This window comes from Marmota flaviventris, chromosome 9 (assembly GCF_047511675.1).
Source record: "Marmota flaviventris isolate mMarFla1 chromosome 9, mMarFla1.hap1, whole genome shotgun sequence".
Taxonomy (NCBI): Eukaryota; Metazoa; Chordata; class Mammalia; order Rodentia; family Sciuridae; genus Marmota; species Marmota flaviventris.
The window spans coordinates 49670246-49692311 of record NC_092506.1 but is presented as its reverse complement, the minus strand read 5'-3'; the positions used below and the strand labels follow the sequence as shown (position 1 = coordinate 49692311).

Below are 22066 nucleotides of genomic sequence, written 5' to 3'. Positions count from 1 at the left end.
CTCCTCAGAGATAACCTTTATTCCAACTTTTCTCATCAAACCTAAATTCTGTACGGCAGGATCTTGGAGAAAGTAGTAGGTGGAATGTTTTGACCTACAGTACGGTGGGGCTGGGCGACGCTCTCCTTAACTGGGCACCATGCAGATTCAGGGGTCCACAGAGCGAAGGTTTCGCTCTCACGGACCCAAACCCAGATGGTAGTTAAGATATTCCCTCACCCTCAGCACCCACCAAAAAGCACGGCAGACTCCGTGTAAGCAGAGCTGGAGCACGCTACAATGGTTGCCCACAGCCTCCCGCGCCGGCTTCCCCGCGTGCTCTTCGCTTTTCGCGTGGGCACCCCTCCCGCGCCACCAGCAGCCGGGCGTGGCCCTGGGTGCTACCCGCACAGACGCTAGCTGCCAGGAGGCGCTGCCGAGCCTGGGATGTAGGGCGCGCGCCCATTGGCTGAGCTTCTCCCCGCCGGCCGGCCGCCGCGGCGCCCACCTCCGGGTCCTCTCGCAGCGCCCCGATTGGCCGTTCGCGTCCCACTGGCGTTTGCTCCCGGCCCCCTCCCGCCCGGATGGAAACCTGGTGAGGGGTGGAGGGCTGAGCCGGGGGAGGAGGGAGTGCAGTAAGGGTGTGCGCGAGAGCCAATCGAGAGCAGACGTGGAAAAGGGGCGCCGCGCCATCCAGTCACATCCCGAGGTGCGGTCGGGGCTCGTGACGCGAGTGTGGGCCGCAGCCAATGGGCGTGCCGCTGTCTGTCCGCTCTTCAGCAGCCGGTCGGGGGCGGTGGAAACGCGAGTGAGGAGAGCGCGGCGGCAGCGGCGGCGCAGCCATCGCGGGATTGCCGGGGGAGAGCGAGGCCTGAGTGTCTGCGTCTAGGTGAGAAGCAGGGGCACCGCGGGAGGGCCGGGCTGCTGGCTCCTCCCCGCCTGGCCCGGACCGCGGCTGTGGGAGTCGGGAAGCAAGCTGGGTCGAGGTGGGGCTGCTGGCCTGTCCCGCCCCCGCCCCCACCCGCGTACGCCCGGAGCCGGGGCGCCCGCGTCAGCCCGGATGGTCTCTGCAGTGTGGCCCGGCCGCCGCCCTCCCAGGGGCCGGGACCGCCGGGGGGTGTAGGAAAGGGCCTGGTTGGCAGCCGCGGAGCCGGGGGCGCCGCCTGGGGTGGGAGGCCGCGTAGAGATGGCGAAGGTGGGGCGGGTAGTTAACGGGGGAGCGGGCTCGAGTGCTCGAGAGAGCGTGGCGGCAAAAGGAGGCCTGTGATTGAAGGATTTGGGGTCTGGAGAGGAAGAAAGTGATGGGAAGCGGGTGATGCTTAGGAAAGGGTGTCCGGGGAGAAAGCGTGGGACTGGGAAGCGTGGTTGGCCTCTTGGAAGAAGGCAGCGACAGGGGTTAGGGGAAATCAGCTGGGAGCGAAAGGTTTGGGTTTTGAAGGTTGAGGTCTTTGGACAAATGGGGACACGTGGATCTCGAGTAAGCAACGCATCTTTGAAGCCGGAAGGTGACTGAGCGGGGAGGCTTTAGGTGAGATGTGAATGGAGGATGCTTGACGAGGCGTTATTTGGCCTCTTTGAAAGTACACAGGGAGCTCGAGAGGTAGAATTATGTGAGGTAGCTGAAGGCTGTGAATCTTTTATGAATAGTTGAACAAGAACAGTCTGGAAAGACGGAAGGAGCCAGGTCCACTGATTGATTCACTATACACTGGAGACTGAATACCGACGTGTTAACTCACTTTTGAGGTTGCTAATCCTTCTTTCTGCCTCCGCACCCTACTTGCCACTCTCACTGACAGTCCAACTAATTGTTTTACTTCAGCAGCGTACAAACTTATCTTCTCCAAAGTAATGGGCACAAATATTGTTTGCTTTTGAGTGGACAGCTGTGAGGAGATACTTAATTCTTTACATTAAAAAAAAGTCAAATGTGTTAGTTTAAAGGCAACATCAGAAAATACTCTGGGAATATCTGCCCTAGAGGGGAGTTTCTCAGTTGTATTTTTGGGCATGTGTAATACAGCATTAAAGTGATGCAAGACCTCTTACAGTAACACAATAATTAATGTGTAAGTACAGCCCGGTTATTTTTACAGGATCATCCTTTTTGAAAATGTAGTGAAATTTGAAGATGTGTTATGCTTTCTGGGAAGTTTCAGCTTGAAAAGTTTTATAGCTAAGTAAGTTCAAAATTCTTTTCAGAAAAGAAAGACATAATTTATGTATATCACTATTACTGCCTTTCTGTTTGAAATTTTGGGGGTGTTTATTTGTGGTGTGTGGACAGAGGTTGGGGCCAGAGAAGAGGTAGTGTGAACAAAGGTGGCCCACTACCACATACATATCCAATGGATTTATTTATGTATTTATTTAATATATTTTTATTAGTTGTTGATGGATCTTTATTTCATTTACTTATTCATATGTGGTGCTGATAATCAAACCCAGTGCCTCTCACATGCTAGGCAAGCACTCTACCACTGAGCCCCAACCCCAGCCCTATCCAGTGGATTTAAATGAGAGGAATAATTTTTGTTTGAGGATGGGACAAAGGATCATGAAAGAGTTACAGTGTCAAGGACAAAATCCAAAGAGAGCAGTTGTTGTATGGGGTGTTTTTTTGTTTACCAGATCAGGGAAGCATTGTAACTAATGGATCATTCTTTGGGATGCAGAAATAATTTTTGTGGAAGTTATTTTTTGGTAACACTATTAACTATGACCACATTTTACCCTTAGTGTAACAAAATACTTAAGTGTTGAGGCCATTTGGAGCAGAGAAGTAATCCTAGTGGTGTGGAGTTAATCAGGGAAGGTTTCTGAAAAATGTGAGTTTTTAGTCATCACTTGAAGTATTAGTTAGGATATGAGTTAATAGAAGACCCAGTAATGGCAGTCCAGTTTGGACATAGTATGAGCAACTATGGAAAAGAATCACAAATTAAAAATGTTTTTTAAGGATAATTGAATATGTTGAATGAACATTTAAGGGTGTGGGAATCAAGCCTCTTGTTGTAGCTTAGTTGATAAATGATGGTTCTGTGTGGTGTCTAGGAGATAATTTGAACAGTTGATGGATTAAAGATTGGCAATAAAGGAAAGTGCACAAAAAATTTTTTTGATAAGCGAATGTAGTAAAAATAAGTTGGATTATTGAGAGGTAAGTTTGATAGTCAATCACATATACTTAGAAACATTTTTGAGTTTTATAGTAGATTATATTGATAGTAAAAAGTGCTTGGTTTTGAGCTTTCTAAGTATCATATTTGGATTATCTAAAAATTATAGGTGGGGGAGCCTGAGGTTCAGAGAGATTTAACTTGCCTAAGGTCACACAGCTAATAAATGGCAATGTTAATTGAGCATTGATGCCAGGCACTATACTACATGCACAAGATTCCTAGTGGACAAGAAAATTCAAGGGTTTGGCTTGAGCCATTTTTTTTAAGAGATTGTTATAGAAAAAGATCCAGTGAAGAAATTAAAAGATTACTTGGAGAGATTTTTGTAGATACCAAGGAATATGCTATTGATAGAAACCTAAGAAAGAAGGAAGTGTTCAGCAACAAAATATCTAACTGAAAGACTTGGAGGAGCAATGATAAGAAACTACTGAGTTAAATAAGGAAAAAAAGAAAAGTAAATTTAGTCAGGATGAAGGTATTAAAATATGGGCAGGTAATCATGCTTAGTGCCAAATTTAAATATTTGGCATGATCATAGTTCTGATCAAATCCATAGGAAAGATGATGGTAGGTCCCCTTGTATTACTTTAATCTTTTGCTAAAAAGATCTTGAATGGTTTAAAAATGCTTATACTTTGGTGTAGTTCCAAATTTAAAAAAAATGATAATGGGGCGGGGGGGCATAAAAACCATTCAATAGAAATGAGCTAATAGGGAATATGTAGTATGTAGGTCTGAACTTGGAGTGAGAGAAAAGAAGGTCTTATTTCAGTACCTACTCCATATAAGCCACTTTGGTAGGCTGTTCCCATCTTGGAAATAACTGAATTATTGCTGGTGGGAATTGAAACTCTACCTACTAGAAGAAGGCATTTACTTAATTTGAGAGATCGGGTTAGCAAAGTACTCCTAGAGGTATGGTCTTGAATTCCTAAACATTTGTTTCTTAGAGGTAAATAAATGAATTTAAGGTTAAAAGAAAACAAACCACTCATAGAATTGAACCATCTTAACAGTTTCTTTTGGTATTCATATCCTTCCTTGGTCTCACACATTGATTCTGTAGTTCCTCTCTTGGTGGGTTTGTCTTGGGCCTAGAGTTTCAGTTCAGTAAGGCAGTATGAAAGTACTGAATTTACATTTAACTGATTGACTTAAACAGTTAAAAATTCATCATTGTTTTCCCAATTTGAAGGAAGAAGATAAATATATTTTTTAAAAAGCTTTTTTTTTTTTTTTTTAACCAAGGAATTATTCCCAAGCAACTAGTAGGATTTGTCCTAGAATCAGTACAGATTGATTAAATGAAGAGGGAGGAGTCTTATAAATCAGTTTAGTGTTTAATTTTATTTGGCCCATGGGGATTATAGGAGAAAACTAAATGTGATTCCTATTTTATTTAGGCGCTGTATTATATTCCTTAAATAAATAACATACTTCTCAATTCTTTCATGTATGTGTCCTATTTCACAGATGAGGAGAAGGAAGTTCAGAGAAGTTGGTAATTCTCCAGAGGCTGGAGAGCTAAGTAGCAGATCTGGGATTCAAACTTTGCTTTGTCTCCAAAACTCTAGCGTGAGACAAATAACAAGAAGGACTTATTTATGTTAGTAACTATAATTGGGGCAGAGAGCCACATAATCATAGGTATTTAATAACTGTTACCCTAGAGAAAATTGGACTTCTTGCTCCAAGTGTTTGTGCCTTGTAGTACTGCCTCAAATGAGAGTGCTATTGATGTGTCTTATAGGATACATTATATTACATTTTCTTGCTTTAGAGATGTATGTTTTCACATTCTGATATTTTTTCAAAATGAAGATGTATTTTACTTTGTCTTTATATTAAAATGTTTATTAAATGGTCTTAAAGTCTCAAAATTGAGGAAGTATGGTAGATGTCTGTAGTTTTCATTCTTAACCATCTTACCAATTTGTTCATTTTCTACCCAGTCTCCCTTTACTTATCCTATCACATTCTTTTATTTATTTATTTTTTTCCAAAGAGAGAGAGAGAGAATTTTTTTTTTAATATTTATTTTTTAGTTTTTCGGCGGACACAACATCTTTGTTTGTATGTGGTGCTGAGGATCGAACCCGGGCCGCACGCGTGCCAGACAAGCGCACTACTGTTTGAACCACATCCGCAGCCCCCTATTATTACATTCTTTTAAAATATGGTATAATATAAAATTGAAGTATGTAGTAAAATTGCACGACAAAATAACTCATTCTCTTTAATAGTGTGCTGTAGAAAAAGTGTTGTGATGTAGATATTTTATATTAGACAGTGAATCAGCAGATTTAAGTTTCAGTTTTGGTTAGCAACTTGCTGTATACTGTAGGCAAGTCACTTCCCCTCTTTGGTCTTTAGTTTCCTCATCCTTTAAATGGAAGACAGGTGGGGAACTTTTAAGCCAGCTGTGGTTGAACAAGCATTGTGCCCTCTTTCTAATTAAAAACATGGATGTTTTAGATATCGTACCTTTTATGAAAACTGTACTGCTTTTACTGTTTTTTAAAATATTTCTATTAGTTGTTGATGAAATTTTTTATTTTATTTATTTATTTGTATGTGGTGCTGAGAATCGAACCCAGTGCTCACACATGCTAGGAAAGCGCTCTACCACTAAGCCATAATCCCAATCCCGCTTTTGCTGTTTAGCTCTGTTGTAGAGCAAGTGCTGTGAATCCTCTCTGGCTAGAATGTTTGTGAGTGTGCATATCAACATTCATATATAAGCCCCTTTGAGAAAATGATGCCTCTTTGTGTGCATATTAACCATTTGACAATTTTAAGATTATTTTGAAATATCTACTATAGATCATTTTTACATTCTGTGGAATTCTTAGAAATGTTGGAATTTCATGAGCTATCCTTGTGTTTAGGGAATTCATACCATGATAATTATGAGGTGTTCTGATTGAGAGTAAATTTTGTTTTTTTGGTAGTGAGGATTGAACGCAAGGGCCCTTAACCTCTGAGCCACATCCTCAGCCCTTTTTATTTTTTATTTGGAAACAGAGTCTCACTGTATTGCTCAGGGCCTTACTAAGTTGCTGAGGTTGGCTTTGAACTTGAGATCCTCCTGCCTCACCTTCCCTACCTGCTGGGATTACAGGCATGTGCCACCACGCCCTGAAAAACATTAAAGTATATTAAGCAATTCTTAAAGTTTAAAATCCTCTCTGAACATTCTCTCAAGGCCCTGTCCTATCTCTTTAGAAAAATGTACATACACACTTAATTTTCTTGTAAATTTAAGGACTTACTAAAACTCCTAAAGCCCATTCAAGTATCCTCGGGATCTGTAGATCCTGGTTTAATAATTCATTCTTTAATATAAGGGTAGAGAACATACTGTTAAAATTCAACTAAATTATCATGTGTTATGCTCACCTTTTACAAATGATTATTTTTTAATAGGAGTGGTAAAATCATGAAGTTTATCATACAATTGTGTAATTTTTAAAAATTAGACTAATTCTTAATTGGATTCATGTAGGAGAACAAGCTGGTTAATAAATAAGTAGGAATGATTTTACAAAAGATTTTGGAGTAGGTGTATGGTACTTTATATCATGACAATTATCCATCCTGAATTAACAATAAGTAGAATACATGATACAAAAGTGAACAATGACTGGGTGTGGTGATGGATACTTGTAATCCCAGTTACTCAGGAGGCTGAGGTAGGAGGCTTACAAGTTCCAGGCCTACCAGGGCAATTTATCAAGATTCTGTCTCAAGATAAAGTTGAAAAGGGCTGGGAATGTACTTCAGTAGTAGAGCACCACTGGATTTAATCTCCAGCATGTGGGGGGAATAAATACATCACCACCACCCCCCTTCCCTGCCCCCAGAAATAACTGGGTTCAATCCTCAGCACCACATAAAAATAAATAAATAAAGGTTTTTTAAAAAGTAATTTAAAAAAAGCTCAATAAAAAGCAAGAATAATGATAATTGAAAACTATGGTCAAGTTAGGACAACTTAACTGATAGTGTTTCACCTTTAAGCATTTAAGATCATTTGGAGGGAAAGTTTTGTTAAAAAATTTTGAAGTTCACATCTATGTTGAAATAACTCCTAGAAGTAATGCACAGTTTTTGATTTATAAAGGATTGATTCTCCATCCAGCCCTGAGACCATAAACATTCATCAGCCACTTAGTTTGAAAGAAGGTCTTAAATAAATCTCTTGAAAACACATGGTTTAAAAAACTTCATTGTACTTAAAATATAATCATATTTATTAGCATGAGGAGAATCCTTAAGAATAGGAACCAGATGAAGTAGTTGGTAATAGAACATTTAATTGTAGAGCAATGCATGAGTGTTTGAGGATGGTAAATATTAGGTGCAGTGTTTTAAAGTGATAACCTTTGTGACTTGTTGTAGTTAATAATTCCCTAAATATGGGGCTCAGGTTATAGCTCAGCAGTAGATCGCTTTCCTCGCACTTGTGAGGTACTGGGTTCAATCCTCAGCACTAGGAAGGAAGGAAGAAAGAAATTGTGTCCATCTTTTGTGTGTGTGTGTGTGTGTGAGTTACTGGGTTCAATCCTCATAGGAAGGGAGGGAGGAAGGAAGGAATTGTGTCCATTTTTTTTTTTTTTTTTTGGTGCTGGGGATAGAACCCAGGGCTTTCTGCATGCAAGGTAAGCACTCTACCAACTGAGCTATAGCCCCAGCCCTTGTGTCCATCTTTAAAAAAAAATCTTAAGAAATAATTATTCCCTAAATATCTAATGCCTGACTAACAAATAACTTATTCTAATCATAGTAGTAAAATGTAGACTGTGAGGGCCAGAAGATGATTTAACAATCATTGATCTGGCTGCCTCTTCAGTGTATTCAAGGAGTGATCAGAGAGGTGAATTGACTTGCCCGGGGTCACTTGGTTATAGTAATCTTAACGATGTCGTTATTCATTATTCTATCAGATTGTTGCTATGTCTTTTGTGCTTATTTATTTTCATTATCTTTTTGTTCTGGATCTCAGTATCCAGAGAAAGAAATGTCTTTAACACAGGGTTTTTAGCACTGTAAGTTTGATAAATTGACTTAAGAATTCTGAATTCTTATAGTCTGTTTATACTTTGCAATATATATTTTCACCCTATCTTTAGTATAATGGATACGGGGTTTATTAGGATAAATCTTAATTCAGTTCCACAGCTAAAAACACTGAAAAATCCAGAAAGTCATTACACATTTCCCTCATGGTTCTTATATTTTTCTGAGCTGATCCCTGACATTTAGTTTCAATCTATGTCTATGAAAGTGGCAATATTTTAAAGCTAAACTAAGAAAAGATTTTCCAAAGAGTGCTTGTTAATGGGGATTTATTAAGATATCCTTGTAGCACTTCCTTCTCACTCAAAACTAGAGACTGGAGAGATCATTGACATCCAAGTTCAAACACTTCTTACACTCCTCAGTTCTACCACATTTGGTTGGTGTGGCCAAGGAGAAGGCCTTGCCCCCTCATTAGTGATCATAGCCAGAGTGAGGACCCTTAAAACAGTGACTTTCAAGCCTTTTTAATCCCGACCCTTTAGCTGGGTCATCTTTTAGTTGAGCAATTTCCACTTTTTAGTGGGATAATAGCAGTTATCCAGGTACAGGTAGTTTGGGGAGACATTTTCACCAGTTAGGGATATGGATAGTTCCTAATTGAATCACAAAAAAGTCTAGACCAGTGAGAAACTTACTGATGGAATTGTATAGTTTATTCTTTAGAGATTTAATAAAACAGCTAAAACTAACTTGGTAATGATGGAGTGAAACTTATGGTAATTTTTAATTAAAAAAGCAAGAATAGGGCCTGGGGTTGTGGCTCAATGGTAAAGCACTTGCTTAGCACATGTGAGGGACTGGGTTCAATCCTCAGCACCACATAAAAATAAAAAAAGGTTAAAAAAAGAGTAATCAACAAAATCTCAATAAAACGCAAGAATAATGATAATATGAAACCATGATCAAGCAAGGACAACTTAACTGATAGCATTATCTCTTAAATCATAGAATTACAGCTTTGAGTGTGAATATGTGGTAGACATACTAGTCTTTCTTAGTTGTAGTAACTAGACTTATAGTTGAGAACAAATTGAAGTCTTTGGTACATTCTAATATGTTAATTTTTGCAATTCTTGATAACTGGCTTGATATTTTATTTATAAATAGCCTTATGGATCAAAGGAATATCATAATTTCTATTGAGAGGTCTGGCCCATTTTTTAGAAAGTCATTACCTTAGAAGGCCTAGATGGTGATCCTAATACATGAGTATCATTTCCTCTTCTGTACTGGGACATTTGTGAAGGGCAGAGTTTAGAGTTCCTAGGTCTCTTTCATGGGGACATTTTGTAGTTTTTGATATGCTAATGTACTTTGCTAATCTGGTTGGGTATAAAGTATAGGATTTCCTGGCCCCATTTACCACAGATACTGCCTTGGAGGATTGAAACCTTCTTTCATGTTCAGCCTTGAAAACAGATTCTAAGATAGAGTAAGAAAATGGCATGTGAGATATAGAAAGAAAATATAATATACATATGAGGAAGTGGCTTCAGAGCAACTTTTCTTCTTGTAAGGGTTGCAAGTCATTTGTTATAATCAGACTGAATCTTTTTTGTTGTTGTTGTTGTGCTGGGGATTGAACCCAGGGCCTGGCACATGCTAGGCAAGCCCTCTACCACTGAACTACCCTCCTAGACCCTCAGTGTGTGTCTCAACTGCTTCTGTAATCAGCAAAATACCCATTTCTACCACCTTGTTTTAAAAAGCATTAATATCCATAAATAGTATTTGATTTATTTTAATTAGATGCACAAGATATATAATTAGTAAATTACCAGAATCAGTTTTGGGGTAAACCTTTTTTGTAGTCTGCATGTAGCATTCAGAGTAAACATGGTACATTTTTCTGTAACGTCAGTTTTACTCAGTAATTTGAAATATTTTTATATTAATCCTCAGGTATACTATAGACACAGCACAACTTTTATGAATTTTTAAGCCAAACAGAATATTTCAGTTTCTTCCGTGTTGGCAAAATTTGAAAAGCCCTATTTTAAAAATATTAGTGTATCATGTGTTTATTTCTTTGAGACTGAAAATGCTAGGATAAAAACTTGTCTTTGTGAAAACATTTTTATTAAGGTAAAGAGTGAATAAAGGATAATAGTTTACTAAAAAAGAATCATATGTGACTTACAGCAAATACCTGTTTAATGATTATCTTCCTCCTAGAATGCAGTTAAATACATGTTTTTCCAAACAATGAAATGAGATACTTCCTCCTTAGTCTCAATAACTAATTGCTAGAACTATTTACATTTTTTAAATTTTGGTATTTCTATTTATTGTTTCATATTGCAAACTATGTATAAAGAAGAACAGAGCCTTTCTTTTAACAGGCTTTACACTAGGGAAATTTCCTAATGGTACAGGCCTTGAGCTTAGAACCAAGAAACAATATTACTGACGAGTTTTAAGTTTTCTGGTCAGCAGGTAATTTTAATGCCATAGAATTGACATTTCCTCTTGGTAGTAGAATTTGACTTTTTAAGAAGTCTTTATATTTGGTTTTTACATCACTCTTGTGTTGATTTTCTTCAATGTCTAGAAATTTTCAGCATAAAATAAAATCCTAGAAGCATTTTAGTTCTTGTGAAAGTGCCATGGTTAAGTAGCAACATCTGTATATAAAATAGTTGTTTAATGACCTAAGCACTAATAAACCTATTGCAATTTCTTACTTCCAAAAAAAAAAAAAAAATACCTTACACATTGGGAAAAATAGGACACAGAGTTAAATATTGCTATATCAAGGCCTTTGTAGGCAAACAGAGTAGCCATTATATTTACTTCAATGGATGCTTACAACAGAGTTGGACACTAGCATCTTTTATTGAAAAAAGAAATGTTAACAAAGATGTTAGAGCTGTTCTTTTGTTTGTGGAAAAATGCCCGATAAGCCTTAATTTTTGAAAAAGGACTCGCTATTCTTAGTAGCTTGACTAAAATAAAAGTTTATATACTTTGAGTTTATACTTTGGATTTTTATTTGTTGCATATATAACTTATTTTCAGATGAAGTTTTCATTTATGTTGAGTCTTAAAACACTAAAGATTCCATTCATAATGTATATATGTTTCAAAACATCATGTTGTATATGATATATATAATTTTATTTGTCATTAAAGAAAAAGATTCTAGAGTAACCAAGATATAGTAGAAAAATACTGACTAGGCCATCTAGACCATTTGTTCTCACTATGCTTTCAGATGGGAGTTATAGAAAATCTTCAAGTACATACTTACCTAGAGGCTTCTTCATAGTATAACTAAAATGAATTTTCTTGCTTTTGGATAGAAGCATATTACCTTCAAGTGGTAACTAATGATTAAAGTTCACAGTTAATCAAAAGTGGGAAAGTGAAAGTATTATTCAATAAATGAGATTATTTGGTAGACAAAATATTTGAAAGTAGGAGGTCCATGAGCCATATTTTTAAAAGTTTTGATTGGCTAAAAATATATGTTGAGGGGGGGCCGGGGTTGTGGCTCAGTAGTAGAGCACTTGCTTAGCATGCGTGAGGCACTGGGTTCCATCCCTGGCACCACATAAAAATAAAACAAATAAAGGTATGTGTCCATCTACAACTAAAATGTATGTATGTGTGTGTGTGTGTGTGTGTATATATATATATATATATATATATATATATATATATATATACACACATACATACATAAACACACACACACATACACCCACATACATATATGTATGTTGAGGAATAAAATAACTCTTTGTTGTATCCTAGTATTATCTGTTACATATAAATAAAAGAAGCCATTGTTTGAACTGAAGTCCTATACTAGGCCCTAACATACCAGGCTAAAAATCAAAATGGAATCACTCATGTAAAACTTTCACATCACCAAACTGAAACTAAGCTATTTGTCTGACTTTCTGAGAAATCAGAAATAGAGCAGTAGCAGCAAATTTTCCAAATAGGCTAGTTTCAATTGGTATGATAGTAAAGTTCCCTCTGCCTTAATTTGTAATACAAAAAAAGGTAACCTGAAGTACCTGATGTTAACCAATCAGTAAATAGTAGTCTGTTTACCTGTTGTCACTTAACAAGGAAAATAACTTCAAAATGATCAATCTTATTTTCTGTTTTTGTTTATTTCTGCTTTCTTTAGCTTTTTTTCTGTTCAACATCTGCTTAGCTCATTCTGTTTTATAGAATAAAGTTTCATTGTAGAATAGAAAATAAAACCAACTAAGATTGTTAAACTAGGGACTGGGGTTGTGGCTCAGTGGTAGAGCGCTCACCTAGCACATGCGAGGCATGGGGTTCGATCCTCAGTACCACATAAAAATAAATAAATAAAATAAGGTATTGTGTTCAACTACAATTAAAAAAAAATTTAAAAAAAAAGATTGTTAAACTAAATTTTTGCAATTTTGTCCTTTGACATATCTGGCTACTGAGGAAAGGTCCCTGAGACTGCTGATTATTCTCCAGACCCCTGGAAGAATGCAGGAGAGGTACTGCTGACAGTCTCCTGTCTTCTTCATGGAGCCATGAGGATTATAAGTCCCTTTCGCATCGAGTTCACAATCTTTTGGTTTTGGGGGTGCCAGCATTAATTTGCATTGTGGGAGAGCATATGACTATGGTGACTATGGGGTATTGCATTGTGGCATAGGAGTCACTGGCAAAAGCTACAGTGGTGTCCAACCTACCTGCGGTCCGCCCCTGCCCCCAACACTGGGGATCTGACCCAGGGCCTGAATACATACTAGGCAAGGGCTTTACCACTAAGCTACATCCCCAACCCTAAATGTGCTGTTTTAAAGGTAGATGACAGTGATAGCAGTCCTACAGTGAGTGTGAATACTGGTTCCCAGAATTCAAAGGTATTAGAGTTCTATCCTCTACATTTCTATTTTTTACACACTGAACTGCAAAAACACCAAAACAAAACAAAACAAACAAACAAACAAACAAAAACCTGACTAAACTAGTCTCAGCCAGGACTACAATTTGTGGGTATAATTCTAGTGTTTAAAACTATTAGGGTGCTTGCATGTCCTGATGAGCTTTATTTACATTTCTGTTTCTGCACCATCTGTATAGTCAACAGCATGTGATGGAAGTTATACTGTGACTTCCTGGGCTAGGCCGGAAAAGGTTAGAGAGTTTCTATCTAGCTCACTAGGGTCTTTAAGCCATTAGCAGTTTTGTATGCAGTCTGACTAGCCTGAAATTATAATTCTTTATTAGGAAACCCAAACTGCCTCATTGGGAGACGTGAAGAGGCTGGAGTGTTAGAACTGTTCAGCCAGAATTGCTTAGTGGACCCCTTTCCAAATTCTTTTTTTTTAATTTTTTTTTCGTTGTCAATGGACCTCTATTTATTTATATGCGGTGCTGAGAATCAAAACCAGTGCCTCACACATGCTAGGCAAGCGCTCTGCCACTGAGCCACAACCCTAGCTCCTTTTTCCAAATCCTTGATCTGCAAAAATTGTTAGAGAATTAAATGACTGTGTTGTTGTAGGACAGTTTTAGAATGATTTTTATTATATAGTAATAATTAGAATACTAATTTTCCTGAAACTGCTACCATATACCGAAATTTGACAAGGAACAGAAAGATACAATGGGTGCAGGTCCGTAGATTTCAGTGATTTGTTCTGCAATCTGAACGTTTACCTTCTTTTGATCTTTTTTCTTTGGCATGTGAAACTTTTCTATCTTTCCTATACCCATCTTGAAAAAGCCATTCTGTCCATAAGTGTTGAATTGAGTATATTTTTGTAATTGCAGCTTTCTTCATGTGTATTGGAATGGATCCATAATGTATTATGACATGCAAGCAAATGCACCATCTTTTTGAAGGCCTTTTGGACTATACTTTATTGTAGTTACTGTGATATTTGTCCTCTTAGTTTTCCTAGGGCTGCCATACATTTTCATAAACTTGGCTCCTTAAGACAACAGAAATTTATTGTCTCAAGGTTCTGAAGGCCATAGGTAGGAAATCAAGATGTCAGCAGGGTTGTGCTGCCTCTAATCTTATAGGGAAACTAAACCAGTAGGGAAATTCTTCCTTGCCTCTTTGGCATTCTTTACTGGCCATCTTTGTTCCCTGCAGCTCCAGTCTTTGCCATTGTTCTCACATGCTATTCTCCTTGTTTGATTGTGTCCTTACATGTGAGACCCTCTTTATAGATCAAAGTAGTGAAATCTTAGACATTGTATTTTTAGACCATACTGCTTTTCCATTGATGTTTTCTACTTTCTACTTTATTTTTTTCTGAAAGTTTGTGAAATACTGTTTAAAAAAGGAATTGGCAGGGTTGGAGTTGTGGCTCAGTGGTAGAGTGCTTGCCTGGCATGTGTGAGGCCCTGGGCTCGATTCTCAGCACCACATTTAAATAAATGAATGAAATAAAGATCCATCAACATCTTTTTTTTAAAAAAAAAGGAATTGGCAAGGGCTGGGGTTGTGGCTCAATGGTAGAGCGCTTGCCTGGCATATGGGAGGCACTGGGTTTAATCCTCAGCACCACATTAAAAATAAATAAATTAAACAAACGTACTGTGTCTGTCTACAACTAAAAAATATATATATAAAAAATAAAGGAATTGGCAAACTTTTTTTCCATTTTATTGGAACATGGCCATGAGCATTTATTTATTGTCTGTGGCTACAATGATAAACTAATAAATATTAGTCCATTTTTATTTACCACAATGACATACCTGAGGCTGGGTCACTTTATTGAAGAAGAAGAAGATGTAGTAGTTTATTTAGCTTACAGATCTGGAGATTCAAGGGGCTGCTTCTGGTGATGGCCTCTTTAAGTCTTAAGGCAGTGCAGGGCATCACATGGCAATGAGATAGTGTGTGTGTGTGTGACCGTATCTGTATCCTCTCTTTCCTTGAAAAGCCTCCAGTATTCAGTCATGGGAGTTCTACCCTGATGCTCTAATCCATATCACTTTATTAGGTTCCACCCTCTTAATAACTCACAATGAGGATTAAACTCCAGCATGAGCTTTGGTGGGGACAAACCATTTTCAAACCAATAGCAGCTGCTTTTGTGCTATAGTAGCAGAGTCGAGAAGTTGCTACTGAGTAATGGCCCACAAAACTGAAAATATGTACTACTTGGCCCTTTACAGAAACTTTTGCCAACTCCTGGTTTATAATGTTTTACAGTTAATTCTCTTATTTTTTTTCCACATTTTAATTTTCCATTTTAAATGTCTGATTTTTTTCTTTTGCATATGTCATCAATCTAAGGCAGTATTAAAAGATAATTTAGCTTAATATTTCTATTTGCATTTGAATTTTCTGCAGTATTCCTGCCAAATGGTCTTCCAGCTGCGAAGAAGAGGAGAATGAGATAAACAGAATTGAATTAACCACAAAACAGCAATGTATGTAGCTTTTTTTAAATGCAGGAATTGCACCTAATTGGAGTTTTTAAAAATAAAGAATGAACGAAATATTTTATTCTTTGTCTATTTGTTTAATCCACTGGTAGACTTTGACTTTGAACTTGTGTTCATGCTAAAGGTACAGAGGATTCAGTTTTAACAGAAAACTAAATGGATGCTACTTTCAGGTATAGCTGTAGATGGTGGAAATTTATAGAAAGTTGGATTGAATGGTTATCTATTCATTTTGAGATTTTCATATTCGGTGTTTAGTTCTCCAAAAATAAATTTTAGCAGGTAAAACAAAGATTTTGTTGGTTACTGAGTATGTGCAATAAATAATGCATAAAGTTGCTATAGAGTCAGTGTTGACTTTACTATATAACAGGGATTTAGAGGCTGATTTTGCTAAAAACACCTGTAGCTTCAAATGTAGAAAACTAGGGGTCTCTGCCTTCATTTTGCATGGGTCTCCTTTACTCTGAGTCAGTCACCTTGGATTCAACAGGAGCAACAGGTCTGATTGATAAACATCTTGTCATGTGTTGGAACTATACCCCCAGGCAAAGCAACTTTCTTAGCATTGCCAACAAGGCTAGGCCTAACCAATCACAAGGTAATGATCAATCAGACCACAGTTTAACCAAGACTTCTTGATATATGCATATTGTTGGTTCCCCTTGTCTGTATAATTTGGGAGTTCATGTGAGTACTTCTGAAGACAGGGTTGGAAACTCTGGTGCCTTTGTCTTCCCAATATGGCTGAACTGATTAAAGTTCCTTTCTTGTTTTTCATCATTACTTTTCCATTTGGCTCTTGGGGTCAGTGGTTGGATCTGCTTCACTATGACTGCCAGAGTTGGGCCTCTAACTTAAGACTCTGGTAACAACTATGGTAATATTTTTGGTACTTTTGTGTACTTTACTCCCTTATGAACATGGAGACATTGGGGAGGAGGTGAATCTCTCAGGAAATAAAGGAGAGTTATATCTCATTTTGAGATCAACATTATCCTGAAGGGGGATTTTTTTTTTCACATCCCATTCAGGAAATTTAATCTATTCATCCATAGTTTCATAGATAAGTAGTTATCTGATTTTTAATCTAAAATATTTTTTGATCTAATAAAGAAATGGAGCAAATATAGTAGTGATAATTGGCAGATGAAAGATAATTGTCTTATTTTCACTTAAAAACAGAATATTTGAGCCAGTTATGGGGGCACATGTCTGAAATCCTGGGGACTCAGGAGGCTGAGACAGGAGGACTGCAAATTCAAGGGCAATCTCAGCAATTTAGCGAGACCCTAAGCAACTTAGTAAGACCCTATCTTAGAGCTCAAAATAGAAAACAAAAAAGGGAGTGGGGTTGTGGTTCAGTGGTAGAGAGCACTTGCTTAGCATGTGGGAGGCTCTGGGTTCAATTCTCAGCACAACATATAAATAAATGAATAAAATAAAGGTCCATCAACAACTAAAAATAGTTATAAAAAATTTAAAAAGATACATCATACATTGCTGGTGGGATTGAAAATTGGTGCAGCCAATATGGAAAGCAGTATGGAGATTCCTTGGAAAACTGGGAATGGAACCCTTATTTGACCCAGCTATCCCTTTCCCCCATCTATACCCACAGGACTTGAAAACAATATACTACAGGGACACAGCCACATCAATGTTTATATCAGCACAATTCACAATAGGTAAACTATGGAACCAACCTAGATGCCCTTCAGTAGATGAATAGATAAAAAAAAAATGTGGCATATATACACAATGGAATATTGCATAGCAATAAAAGAGAATAAAATTATGGCATTTGCAGGTAAATGGATGGAGTTGGAGAAGATAATGCTAAATGAAGTTAGCTAATCCCAAAAAGACAAGTGACGAATGTTTTCTCTGATATAAGGTGACTGACTTGTAGTGGGGTAGGGAGGGGGAGCATGGGAGGAATAGACAAACTCTAGATAGGGCAGATGGGTGGAAAGGAAGAGAGGGGGCAGGAGGTTAGCAAGGATGATGGAATGTGATGGACATCATTATCCAAAGTACATGTATGAAGACATGAGTTGCTGTTAACATACTTTATATACAAACAGATATGAAAAATTGTGCTCTATATGTATAATAAGAATTGTAATGCATTCTGATGTCATGTATTTCAGAAATAAAATCAATTAAAAAATTTATTTTGAGCTGGTACCCGGGATTGAACTCAGGGGCATTCAATCACTGAGCCACATCCCCAGCCTTATTTTGTATTTTATTTAGAGTCAGGATCTCACTGAGTTGCTCAGCATTACACCATTGCTGGGGCTGGCTTTGAACTCATGATCCCCCTTCCTCAGTCTCCCAAGCCGCTGGGATTAAGTGTGAGCCACTGTGCCTGTCTTATATATGAAAATAATTTAAAAATAAATAAACAAAAAGGACCGGGAGTGTAGCTCAGTGATAAAACACCCCTGGGTTCAAATCTCCAGAACCAAAAAAAAAAAAAAAAAAAAAAGATTTGTTGAATTTTTTTCTAAATAAAAAATAAACCTGAATTTGTAATTGTTTTAAGACCAAAGATGGTGGAGAGTGGCTAATTTGAGGAGGATATTTGTACTTTCAAAAATTGTTTTTGGTACTTTCTGATATCTGTTTTTTTATTTTAGAAAAATGCTGATTTTTTAAAACAGATAATACATGGACATAATAATGTATGAAAGGATATATAGTGAAAAGTAAATTCCTCTCATTTCTATTTTGCAGTTACCTGGTTTTTCATGAAAGGAGTATATCATTCAGTGCATTGCATCTTGGTTTATAAAATTTTATCTTGAATGCTATTTTGTATCAATATTTGTTATGCCAGTTCACTCTTTTAATATAGAGTTATATACCATTTTAAGAATATGCCAGTTTGTTTACCTGTTTCTCTATTGGTGGACACTTAGGTTTTTAATCTTTTGCTGTCATTGCTGCAGTGAATACATCATTTTACGTACACAAGAATAGCTGCAAAATAAATTTTTAGAAATAGCATTTCAGGGTCAAAGGTAATGGGCATTTAAAATTTTGTAGATGTTGCTTATTGCCACTGCCTTCAGTGGATGAATGGATAAAAAAAATGTGGCATTTATACACAATGGAATATTACACAGCATTAAAAAAAGAACAAAATCATGGCATTTGCAGGTAAATGGATGGCGTTGGAGAAGATAATGCTAAGTGAAGTCAGCCAATCCCAAAAAACTAATGCCGGATGTTTTCTCTCATATAAGGGGAGGGAGAACATGGGAGGATTAGATTAATTCTAGATAGGGAAGAGGGGTGGGAGGGAAAGGGAGGGGAAAGGGGATAGCAAGGATGGTGGAATGTGATGGTCATCATTATACAAAGTACATGTATGAAGACTTGAATTGGGTGACAACATACCTTATATACAAACAGAGATGAAAAATTGTGGTAAATATGTGTATCAAGAATTGAAATGCAAAAAAAAGTACATGTGTAATGGCATACATTGGTGTGAACATACTTTATATACAGAGATACGAAAAATTGTGCTCTACATATGTAATAAGGATTGTAATGCATTCCATTGTTGTTGTGTATTAAAAAATAATATAAATAAATAAATAAACATGTACTATTAAAAAAAAAAGCATTTCAGGGTCAAAGGTATTGGGCATTTAAAATTTTGTAGATATTGCTTAATTGCCACTGCCCATAAAGATCAAGTCTCCACTTTGTATACTTTTATTATCAATATTTCAATAACCCTTTGTTTTTTTAATGTTTACTTTCTATTTTTGTTTTCTGCTTGCCTAATTAATTGCTGGTCTTATTAAATTACAGATGCTGTTTGTTATAAAAATTGGCCCTTTGTCTTCGATATGACTGTTTACTTTATGGGCCAATTATAGCATTTTAAAACATCATGTTTTGGGTCGGAGACCATGGGTATATAATAGAAAGGGATGTGTGTGTACATGTGGAGTATAGGGAATAGTATTTATTTTCTCTGTTTTCTTTTTTTTTACGTAAAACAGATCATTAAATTGCCCTGGTGTTCAGGAACACTGGGCTTCAGTGGTGTGCTAGCACTGCAAGTGAATAAACTTAATTAAGCAAGTTTCCAACATCACTTAGCGCTTTGAGAAGTGGAGGATCTCAGACCCACCCCAGACCTGTGGAATAAGAAGATCTTCGGATCTTTTAAACTAGATCTTCAGGTCACTTGTCTGCACGTTAATGCTTGGGAGTTACTATTATAGGGGCTTGCCCAGTCTAAAAGACCTCCTAAGGAGAGTATACAAAGTACCATTTCTAAGGAGATGTAGGGTAGGTGTTTCTCATGAACTTGGTACTAAATTAGACTGGTAAATTATTTGTAGGTGTGGGATTTTGTGTTTCGAAGATCCTGACTCTAAATAAAATACAAAATAAGACTGGAGCAGCCTCACCCTGTGGTCTTGCTGGTTGCAGCCCACATGCCCTTTTTCTTGGACTGGCTCTGCTCATTGCTTGCAGCTTTCCTCGGCAGACATTTCATATTTCTGGCATTTCTAACTTCTTGGGCTCTCCATTGCTGTTTTGGCTTCACTCTCACAGTTTTATTATTGCCCTCTCGAGGAGTACCTCCAGGGATTCTGATCCTGACACACATTGTCTGGCCTTACAAACCTTTATTTGAAATCTTGATAGAAGCCTTTATACATAACCCTGTAATTCTTGGCATCCTTCATGCCAGCAGAAGCAGTACCCAGGCTTGCTTGGACTGTGTTTGCAGAAATCTTAGAGTGCCTGAATACCTGAGGGGAAAAAAAAAACAACCAAACAAAAAACTGCTGTGTAAACAACTTCATGGGTGGTCCTGTGCAAACAGGCTACCCTCAAAGCAAATGAGTTTACATTTTTACATTGTGGAACCTGTAACTGATGTGGTTTTGCTGATTCCTGAGATGCCCTCAAAGCATCTTTCCCATTGCTTTGGTACAAAGTTCTTGGTTTCTTTTTAGTGGTGCTAATCTCTTCAACAACCACAACTTCTTTGGCCCCAATTTTGCATGTGCTGTCCTGGATAAACTGCAAACTTTTCAGAATTTTTTGATCTTCTTGCTTTGATTCTCATGGTAAGCCTGGCTAAAAACTGCCAACAATATCCATGCTATCACCCAAATGCTATGCTACCTTGAAATTTCCTCCACCAGATTAATTAGTTAAACACCTTTATTTTTATATTTTTAATTGTAGATGGACACAATTCCTTTATTTTGTTCGTTTAATTTTTTTTATGTGTTGCTGGGGAGTGAACCCTGTGCCTCACACGTGCTAGGCAAGCACTCTACCACTGAGCCACAACCCTAGCCCAGTTCAACATCTTTAAATTTAGCATCACACGCAGTCATGGACAAAATGTAGACAAATTATTTGCCATAATGTAATGAGTGGCCCCTAATTCAATTACCAATAGCATCTTCATCTCATTTGAAACCTTATGAGCACACAATCTTTACTGTCCATATTACTATCAGTGTTGTGATCTTCTAAGATAACACCAAAATCATCCATTAAGCTCTACTTAAACCATTTTAAGGATTCTATAGTCTGCATTTCCAAACTTCACCCACAAACCAGTTCCAAAGGCTTCTGAACCACATGGTCAGGGTAATCACAGCAACATCCACACTTGGGACCAGTTTTCTATTTTATTTACTCTTGTTGCTCTGGCAAATATGTGAGAAAAACAACTCAGAGCAGGAAAGATTTATTTTGGCTCATCGTTTCAGAGGTTTTAGTCTATCAAAGCTGACTCCATTGTTTTGGGCCTGAAGTGAGGCAGACCATCATGACAAAAGCTATAGCAGAGGAAAACTGTTCAGCTATGGCAGTCAGGGAGGGGTAGGGGGCAAGAAGAACACAGGTGTGCTCCTAATGACTGTCTTCCTTCAACTAGGTCCCACCTCCAAAAATTTCTACCACCTTCTCAGTAGTCCATTCAGAGGATTAATCCACTGATGAGGTTGAGCCCTCATGATCTAATCACTTCCCCAAAGCCCCATATCTGAATCATGCTGTGTTGGGGACTTCAACACACGAATCTTTGCGATGGGGGATATACTTCATATCCACATCTCAATAGAGAAATTTCTCTGGGTGATTCATGTTAGGATAACAGAATAAGCTGCAGTCTTTGAGCAGGTGAATGCCTGAGATGTTCATCTATCTGATAGATTCCAAATTGCTTATAAAATTGGGCCTTGTTAAAAACTCTGCCTGGTCTTTTCTCCTTAGCACAGTTCCTGGATGGGGACCAGCTTTCAGGTGAAAGTTTCCCAAACTGAACAGGTATTATGTTTGCAGGCGGCAAAGAATGTTTCGAATCTTCCATTTTATTGGGATGTGTTTCCTACATTTTACTCTGAAAATGGGCT

General features: G+C 37.7%; 1 protein-coding gene across 1 annotated transcript in view; it reads left to right on the top strand.

Annotated features, from left to right (window-relative positions):
- The first annotated feature begins 773 nt into the window (after positions 1-773).
- Far1 (fatty acyl-CoA reductase 1) overlaps positions 774-22066 on the top strand; it is a 59435-nt gene continuing 38142 nt past the window's right edge. The window contains exons 1-2 of the mRNA XM_071616375.1: positions 774-868; positions 15562-15641. Coding sequence (XP_071472476.1) covers positions 15640-15641 — 2 coding nt within the window. The 5' untranslated portion in view covers positions 774-868; positions 15562-15639. The remainder of the gene's footprint in view (positions 869-15561; positions 15642-22066) is intronic.